General features: G+C 46.2%; 1 protein-coding gene across 1 annotated transcript in view; it reads right to left on the bottom strand.

Annotated features, from left to right (window-relative positions):
- Positions 1-550: 550 nt before the first annotated feature.
- Positions 551-10090, bottom strand: part of GATA6 (GATA binding protein 6) — a 31481-nt gene continuing 21941 nt past the window's right edge. Inside the window, exon 7 of the mRNA XM_040264719.1 lies at positions 551-1964. Coding sequence (XP_040120653.1) covers positions 1797-1964 — 168 coding nt within the window. The 3' untranslated portion in view covers positions 551-1796. The remainder of the gene's footprint in view (positions 1965-10090) is intronic.

Below are 10090 nucleotides of genomic sequence, written 5' to 3'. Positions count from 1 at the left end.
ACATGATTTACAAAGGTGTCATGTTTAGGGAGCCAAAATGAAAGGCTATCATTTTGTGTTGTGAAACAGCCTCCCAACTGAAACCCATGCTGCAATGTAAAAAAAAGAGGCTGCTCAAACCATTTTCTTTCTTCTGCTGAGTATAAAGACTTTAACTTCACGTGAGCTAGGAGACGTCACCACACTCTGTAAAAGGGAGGAACTAGGAAGGAATTCCTTCTGTCTCTAGGCCACAGAGTATATTTCATTCAGTGGAAAAAGAAACTCTGGACTTTTTCGATGTTTTTAAGGCTTGATCCTAAACAGAATGCTTATAATCACAGATAGTGTCATATAATACTGGGTCTTTATCACATAAAATTGTCCTCAATGCAACAAGAGTGGAAACTTGACACCATATGTCAACTTCAGACACAACAAGGTATAAAACAGCTCCAAGAGGACAATTCATTGAAAGTCTGTAAGACCATTTGCAAATATCACATATATTTGCTTTATATGAATGTCTATAGCCATACACAGTATCAGAATGAAACTATAAGGGAAGGAATTCACTGTACAGAAGACAAAACAATACCCTTTTTATTTTTAAAACTCTGGTGAAATAGGTTTCCATATGACATCCCATTTTTTAAAAAATTAATGTAAACCAACCTGCCTGTGGGTTAGTCACACTATAGAGACTTCATCATGGTGTGTACAGATGCCTAAAGTATTTACAAATGTTATCTGTTAGGTAGTAAAGTTTTGTTGCCATTTTTCCAGCACATATTCCACAGTAAAATAAAGGGGCGATACTGGTGTTCTTATACAAAAATTCTTAACAAGTGGATAAAGGCAATTTACCTGAGAGAAGATTTGTTCTTGAAATATTTTTTTCACAACTGGAAATATAGAAATGGGATGTAGTTGTAAAAGAAGCATAAGAATGTCTAAGTTTACATTTTCTTCTTTTAAATTATTTAAGTACCATTAAGTTAAAATGTTTACATTCATTATAAAAAATGTTGTTAAATCTTTTATGCAAATGATTTAACACTGATTGCTGCAACGCAAATTGCACTTTTTAAAAAAATTATTGTTTACATGGAAGAAAAATATCTTTTGTTTGCTACCCTGTTTACAAATTCGGACTGACTTCGGGTCAGTCGCACAATGTGAACTTTGAGAAACGTCAGTCACAGTGTATGTTACAGTTACGATGCAGTCCTGCAAACCGAGTGATATTTTTGAAGAGACCTCAAGAACTGACTCAGCCTCCGGAGGTGTGTACCAAACGAAGGATCTTCTCCATGAACGCGCGGGAAATCAGGGAAGGGGGCTGTGGAAAAGGGGTGGAGAAATTCTGGAATAACCAAAACCGATCAGAAGAAGCACATGATTTGGGGCAATACACAGAAAACTTTGGTTTAAAACTCTTTCGCTATTCCATGGCAGGCAAGGCCCCGGTCGTAGTTCCGGTTTCTGCACGTGGCACAATGGACATCCACTCCCCTGGCCGACCCAGAGACCAGCTGCCTGGAAGCGGCCACCGTGGCCAGGGAGGCTGCGGGCTGCCCTGGTCCTTCCCTGGAGAGACGGTCCCTCTTCTCCCTGGGTCTTCAAGACAGGGCCCCAGGGGCAAGGCAGAGCAAGCCTCTCGGGAGATTCATCTCTTTCAAATAAAGGCACAGAAATCATGTATCAGAGGAAGATGTCTGGTCAGCATCTTCGGCCCAGTCCGGACTGCTTGCCAAGAGGATCCGTGAAGGCGGTCCCGTGGGCCGGCAGCGTCCTCCTCTGGTCCCCACAGCCACTCAGGCCAGGGCCAGGGCGCACCAGGAATCCTGCCTCACCGACGACGTGACTTCGGCCGGCGAGGCCAGGCTGACGCCGATGTACAGCCCGTCTTGACCTGAGTACTTCAGCTCGCTGTTCTCGGGGTTGGTGCTGTCCCCGGCACCGGACATCACCGAGCCGCCTGCCTGGTGAAGAGGGGGACGGAGAGAAGGGGACAGACAGTTACCGACAAACGTGTCAGGCAGGGCTTCCCTGGTGGGGGCTCAGTGGTAAAGAATCCGCCGCCAGTGCAGGATTTGCGGGTTCAATTCCCGATTCAGGAAGATCCCACTTGCAGCGGGGCAACTAAGACTGTGTGCCTCAACTACTGAGCCTGTGCTCTAGAGCCCAGGAGCCACAGCTACTGAGCCCCACGTGCCCCAGAGCCTGTTTTCCACAACAAGAAAAGCCACCGCAATGAGAAGCCCAAGCATCGGAGACTAGAGAGGAGCCGTCGCTCGCCACAACTATAGAAAAGCTCGTGCAGCAATGAAAAACATAATAAAAAATATATTAAATGATTATTTTTAAAAAATATGTCAGGGAGAGACAATCGAGATGGTAGACTAGCTGGCAGAGCTGCTCACTGGGCAGTGAGATGCCCTTGACCCAACCCTGGTGATTTCAGCTCTTAGAATCAGCCTCCTGTTCATGTTATTAACTCATGGCAGGAACCAGCCAGCAAGATCTGCATGGACACAGGTAGGAAGGGGAACTGGAGGCAGCCTATTTGTAAAAAGTGCCAAATGCTCAGATCTCTGACAGTGAAACAAACCACAACACATAGGTCCACAGGCCCTAAGGATGCCCACACATTCTAATCTCTGCAAAAGAGAAAGTGCAGAGCACTGCATGGACACACACACACACACAGCAGAACCATGAGGCTTAGCAGTTCTATTAAAGTCTAAGAAGGAAAAGATACATAGTTCAGCAAGGCCTGATAAATGAAATTTTTGGGCACTGACTTCATGGAAAATTAACCCATGCATGCTGCTGCTGCTGCTGCTGCTGCTGCTAATTCGCTTCAGTCGTGTTCGACTCTGTGCAACCCCAGAGACAGCAGCCCACCAGGCTCCCCCGTCCCTGGGATTCTCCAGGCAAGAACACGAGTGGGTTGCCATTTCCTTCTCCAATGCATGAAAGTGAAAAGTGAAAGTGAAGTCACTCAGTCGTGTCCGACTCTGTGCGACCCCAGCCTACCAGGCTCCCTCGTCCATACACAGGCTGTAATTCTTCCCAAGAAGAACAGGTCATATTTGAAGCAGGCCACATGATAAAGAAAATGCTAGCCTAGCATCTTATATCTGTCGTGATCATGACAATTATTTCTTGAAGCAAAAGGTCATTTTTCTCGTTTCATTCCTTCCATCCAAATTAAAAAAGTCAAATAGCAAACATGATATAATTTAGTAAAATCAAATCAAAATAACTAAAATCATGTTTAGACCATGGTTTGAGAAAACAGTTGCATTTGGCTTTTTTTTTAATCTAACCAAATTCAAATACTTTTAAATCACTTTGTCCTCCTTCTAAAGCACTGTAGTTGTTTAGTCATTAAGTCATGTCCAACTCTTTTGGGATCCCATGGACTGTAGCTCACAAGGCTCTTCTGTCCATGGAATTTTTAAGGCAAGAATACTAGAGTGGGGTTGCATTTCTTTCTCTGGGGGATCTTCCCAATCCAGGCATCAAACCCACGTCTCCTTCATTGTCAGGCGAATTCTTTCCCACTGAGCCACCAGGGAAGCCTGATATTTCTTCTGAACTTCCAGGGTTTCCATAAACTACAGTATATTTGTCTTTTTAACACAGGTAGAACATCTTGCACTTTTCAAAGCATTTCTTTTTTACATTCACAAGCCCATTAAATCCTAAAACATCCATCTGTCTTGCCAAGTTGATGTTACATCCACTTCAGAGAAACACAGGGCACCAGACACAGAACAAATGAATGGAAGTTTCCCAGAGGGTTCCTGGCTCCACTCAGGGGCCTGGAAGTGGATGCAGCCCTACCCTCTCCTCTCAGGAGAAGATCTGGTTTTGTCTCGAATCTTCAGAATAACTGAGAGGCAGGGCTGCAGGAAGTCCGACCACGGAACGTCCCCCCAGCTGGATAGACCGAAATGGTCCCTTCCACGGCTAACCAACCCTTCCGCTCCCTGGCAAAAAATGAAGGTTTGTGAAAATCCAGAAACAGCACACCCCACCAAAACTTCTTTTTAAATAACACGAGCTTAAAGATGTAAACAAAGGGCTCTGGGTGCCAAAAAAAAGGAAGTTTCACAAACTCATTGAGATGTCTAATATTTAAAGTAGGTTTCTTGTGAAATAGGTGAAATAACCCTGGTAAACAAACTAAAGCTATGGATTTACATACACATACAAATATGGTGGCCTTCCTAGGTGGCTCAGGGGTAAACAATCCAACTACAATGCAGGAGTTCCTGGTTTGATCCCTGGATCAGGAAGATTTCCAGGAGAAGGGCATAGCAACCCACTCCAGTATTCTGGCCTGGAGAATTCCATGGACAGTGGAGCCGGGTGGGCTACAGTCCATGAGGCTGCAAAGAGTCAGACACGACTGAAGCGACTGACTGAGCACGCATGCACAAATACGGTGATTCCTTTTAGAAAACCTCAGCTATCAGCAAACTAACCATGGATCCAGACTTAACCCCCAAAGAAATACATAAAAGGATGCTATTCAATTATAAAGGGAGTCTTCCATTTAGAAAAGAGCTGTCATACAACCAGTAGAGTGAGGTGCCTTGTACACGATTGTCATATCCAGCTTTATATTACCTACCTATTCTCCCCAAAAGCATTTTCTTCGCATCTACCTAACAAATCTGACTTCACCGCAGGGAGTGCTGTTTTCTGGAATGGAGGGATGCCTAGACTCGCCCAGGAAGCAGCTCACCTCAAAGGGCCAAACGTGCTGCGCTGTCACCACAAGTCACAGCCAGCACCACCAGCAGGGCACAGCAGAGCCAGACAGTGGGGCTGACAGCCCCAGAGACAGTCGCTGCCGGGTGGTGTGGGGATACCAGGACAGATACACTCAAAAGTAAGACTGCTCAACAGCTGTCATGAGTTTATGACTGTCTGAGACAGGAAGGTGGAACGAGAGGTCAGAAAAGGAACTGCAAAGAAAAGATACCTTGCAGACGGCCGCAGACAGCCTGCACGGTGGGACCAGCTTTGGCGTTCCAATTCTACCCTGGTTGCAGCCACCCACCTCCTGAGCCTCCTCCCCAGGAAACCAGCCCTACCTCAAGTATGTTCACGACAATTAAGTGAGCTAATGTTTGCAGACGCAGAATCCCTTGCCATGTTAAACATTCCTTCAAGGGAAGCTATTGTTGTGGGTGAGGAAAGGGTGTTCAAAACTGGAAGAATGCAGGATGTGGGGAGGCCTGCTCACAAGACAAGACGGCTGAAAGGGAAGGACATAAAGCAACGAGTCAGAAGAGGCTATGGGAGAGGGAAACTGGAAAGTCTGACCTAGAACTTTCTCAGTTTCCTCACCTGGAAAATAGAAATAAACAGGCAGCTACATCAGGAGATTGTTGCAAGGGTTAAATTAGAATATATAAAGCAAGCCCGAGTGTGTGCATGCTACTATGAAAAAGTGTTAGTCGCTTAGTCGTGTCCAACTCTTTTCAACCTCATGGACTGTGGCCTCCCTGTAGAGGAACCTGGTGGGCTACAGTCCATGGACTTCTCTAGGCAAGAATACTGGAGTGGGTAGCCCATTTCTTGCTCCAGGGGAATCTTCCCGGCCCAGGGATCAAACCCAGGTCTCCTGCATTGCAGGTAGATTCTTTACCATCTGAGCCACCAGGGAAGCCCTTTGCTACTCTGAGAATTTTGTTTTTGCGGTGAAGGAGCATGGACCTAATGGAATCTCCCCAATGTCATTCTTCACCAGGCAATTTGCAGCCATGCATGGGTGGGAGCAGCCAGAGCTAAGTTCACTTCAACCAGGACGTTATTCTAACCATCGATGACGGCTCTCCTCAGAAAGAAAGCCAGGCCCTCCTGCACCCTTTCAAAAGGTTCACTGGCTCTTTATTAAATAAGCCGCATTAAAGAAATATTAATACCCTGAATATTATTCTTACACCTGAACAACAGTCCTAAAACCTACTATTGAAATGCTTATTGTCTTCTTTGTTCAGACAAAAATGTTATATGGCAAGCAAATCCCAAATTACATGGGTGATGTGCTCCTGAAAAAAATATCAACTCATGTGAAATCGAAAGCAATATCTGTTACATGTGAGAAAAAAAAAAAAAAAAAGTACTTGTGCCCAAGGTTTGAGAAACTTAATTTTTAAATGAGGATATACTATTTAAGGGCTTCCCTGGTAACTCAGATGGTAAATAATCTGCCTGCAATGCAGGAGACCTGGGTTTCATCCCTGGGTCAGGAAGAGTCCCCTTGAGAAGGGAAAGGCTACCCACTCCAGTATTCTTGCCTGGAAAATCCCATGGACAGAGGAGCCTGGATGGCTACAGTCCATGGAGTCTCAAAGAGTCAGACACAACTGAGTGACTATCACTTTCACTTATCACATACTATTTAAGCAAGGAATGTGGCAAACAGCATTTTTTTCCATGTCAATCATACCTCAATTTTAAAAAATTGAAATTTTATGTCATGATACATGATGAGATCAGATGGGACAGATAATGCCAGACCCTTCCATCCCTGATTGGTGGGGCTACACTCTGGCACTAACCTTAGAAGGCAGTTAGCAGAACCCATCAAGAACTTTATACCTTTCTAAGTGCTGTAATTTCACTTCTGGAAATGGATTATAAGGAAAGAATTCAAAGGGAGGGAAAGACGCCCCACAGGAAGACATCCATTATTGTTATAGTGGAAACCATGGAAATAATCTAATGTCTCATAATATGGGGATGGTCTGGGAAAGCAAGGGATATCCACTCAGTGAACAATTATGCAATTATTGAACCTAATAAGATCATGCAGCAAAATGGGAAAAATCCTGTAATGCAAAGTTAATTGAAAAACCACAGGAAAGAAATTCTAAATAATTACAACTTATCCAGGGGCATACATAGGTTATTTCAAGAGAACCTAGGTGAGGAGGTGAGGGACCACCTGAGAGGGCCCAACCTATTATTAGCCATCCATAGCTTCCTTTTGAATATTTTAATGGAGTGGCACAGCGCAGTCTAACTCTGGGGGAGAGTGGAAGACATCAGGTCTGGAAACACCAGCGCTTGAGAAATGAGCTAGGCTGGACAGAGTCATAAAATAGCATGAAAAACAGGGGGGAATCAGATGGAGGGAGATCAGAAGGGCCCACACACACCCTGAAGTCACCTCCACACCACCTGGCATAGATTGGAACCTGGCCAGCCATGCACGTGTGAAACAGTTTCAGGTACCTGAAAACATCAGAGTACACAGTTGGGCCCATCAGTATAACCTGAGCTCTTGAAACAGGCATCTAACTGCAGAAGAAGTCTAGAACTGGCATAACACTCCTTCCTAAGAAACCTGCCTTGTCAAGTTGTCATGTTAAGTATCTTCCCCTCACTGGGCATATGCAAGCTGCCTCTCAAAAAGCAGTTTATTATGTTTGCCGGCTGGAGGGATGGGGGAAGGGATAGTTAGGGAGTTTGGGATGGACATGTACACACTGCTGTGTTTAAAATGGATAACCAACAAGGACCTCCTTTATAGCACAGGGAGCTCTGCTCGGTGTTATGTGGCAGCCTGTATGGGAGGGAAGTTTGGAGGAGAATGGGTACATGTATGGCTGAGTCCCTTCACTGTTCACCTGAGACTACCACAACATTGTTAATTAGCTATGAAAGGGAAAGTCATTCAATTGTGTCCGACTCTTTGTGACCCCATTGACTATACAGTCCACGGAATTCTCCAGGCCAGAATACGAGTGGGTAGGCTTTCCCTTCTCCAGGGGATCCTCCCAACTCAGGAATCGAACTGAGGTCTCCTGCGCTGCAGGTGGATTCTTTACCAGCTGAGCTACCAGGGAAGACCCTATAATCGGCTATATGCCAAACCAAAATAATAAGTTTTAAAATAAAAGTTAAAAGGAAAAAAAAAGAATCAGTTCGATTTGGGGAGAAAATCAGAGATAACTTATTATAACCCTGGACCCAGCACATACACACACACACACACACACACACACAAAGACAAGTATAACTGTCAACCAGTTAAGGTTTTCTCACATCTACATAAATCCCTGGAAGGATCAGTACACAGACATCTCAAAGCAGGCACGTCACTAACCTAAACCAGCCTAATCCCCCAAAAGTTCCTGAACAAAAGCAGGAGAGAGCACTCCGGACGCCCACAGCCGAGCCATCCTTCTTCCTCTGGGAGGCTGCCTGGCCAGCCCAGGTCCTGGCTCTTTCTCTGATCAAAGTGCAACCCCAGGGTGGAGCAAAAATCTGTTCTGTGTTTCCACTCCCAGCTTATCGGCCTCCACCCTCCCACAGACTGAAAATGGAGGCACTTCCTGTTGAAAGAATGTGTTATCAGCCCCGACCCAGGCCGGGCTTAGCACTGAAAAGCAGGCCAGGTCAGATGGGGGACCCAGAGCAACCAGCCGGACACCCCACCTCCTACAGGAATAAATTAATTTAGGGACAAGTAGCAGCTGCCGACGCGAACACGGAAAATCTCCCCTGGCCTATGAGGCGACGCAGTGATTTCTGGCTCACCCAGACTGTTTTCCCGTGAGAATAAGCCTTTGCTCATTTTCAGACACAGATCTGCAAAGCCTAGGATTTCTGACTCGGTGAGCTCCTCCAGTGGATGCCCAGCAGCATCTGACTCACACTGGGGCTCACCAGGATAGAGAGACCACCAGGAATGCAAGAGACCAGGGTTCAACCCCTGGGTTGGGAAGATCCCCTGGAGAAGGAAATGGCAACCCACTGCAGTGTTCTTGCCTGGAGAATCCCCACGGGAAGAGGAGCCTGGTGGGCTCCTGCCTGAAGTCTGTGGGGTCGCAAGAGTCAGACACAACAGCTGTGTCAGTTCTCCCTTTTCCTTTACTCGTCACATCCCATAATAGGCAGGCCCAGAGAAAGCCTCCTACAGTACTGAAGGAGCAGTCCTGGAAAGGTGACACGTCAGAGCAAAGGGAACCCTTAAAAGACACAGCCTTTCCAGGAGAATTACAGAGGTTCTCTGGCTTGCGAATTATAAATTTCGTTTTTGAGGAAGAAAACCAAAAAGGAACGGGCTGATCTGGAGAAGCAAACCCAGCACCCCCGACGGGTTGGGGGAAGTGCGGCCATTCCCAGAGCGCAGGACTTTGCAGATGACCACCCTGCCTCCTCAGTGTGGATTCAGGCTATCAGCTTCCACGGTGTCTCTCCTTCCTACACCTCTAAGTAAGCTGTGGTTATAGCTATTTCCTGGGCGAGGGGAAGCCAGCCACCCCTCACTGCTAAAGCTGTCGTCTCTTCTAGGGCTTCCCAGGTGGGTCAGTGGTAAAGAACCCACCTGCCAAGCAGCAGACTCTGGATCCCTGGATTGGGAAGGCCCCCTTAAGGAGGAAATGGCAACCCACTCCAGCATTCTTGCCTAGTAAATCCCCATGGGTAGAGGAGCCTGGTGGGTTACAGTCCATGGGGTCGCAGAGTGGGGCACAACTCAGCGACTCAACAATAATGCAGGTAGATGGAAGAGATGTGGGTTCGATCCCTGGGTTGGGAAGATCCCCTGGAGGAGGGCAGAGCAACCGCTCCAGCCTTCTTGCCTGAAGAATCTCATGGACAGAGGAGCCTGATGGGCTACAGCCCACAGAGTTGCAAAGAGTCAGACACAAATAGAGCCACTTAGCCCAGACTGCTTTCATAACCTCTAGGTTAGACCCTGTGGTGCTTCACAGCAGCCTTCCTCAAAAGAAAAAAAGAAAAAAAAAAAAGAAGAAGAAAGAAAAACTAAGAGTATGTTTCAGCAAAAGTAGAAACACTTTCAGATAAACTTCCATGATCATTTCAGTTTGGATGGAGGGAAGAGGGGCCAGACACAAAAGTGACCCAGTTGACAGTTGCGGAGGTAACACAAGGAAGCTACACAAACACACACAGGTTCTGTCTCCGCCAGGATGTGTGAAAGCCATCCATGGCGACAAAACCGCGAATTCTCCCACAACTGCTCAACAAAGCTCAAGAAGAAGAGTCACGGTCACCTCAGCTGATGACCTAACTCAGTGTTTCACAGAAGAGTTTATTTCTTTGTAATTTAGCA

The sequence above is a fragment of the Oryx dammah genome, unplaced genomic scaffold, assembly GCF_014754425.2.
Source record: "Oryx dammah isolate SB20612 unplaced genomic scaffold, SCBI_Odam_1.1 HiC_scaffold_22, whole genome shotgun sequence".
Classification (NCBI taxonomy): domain Eukaryota; kingdom Metazoa; phylum Chordata; class Mammalia; order Artiodactyla; family Bovidae; genus Oryx; species Oryx dammah.
The sequence above is the reverse complement of the archived record's forward strand: the minus strand, read 5'-3'. Positions and strand labels throughout refer to the sequence as shown.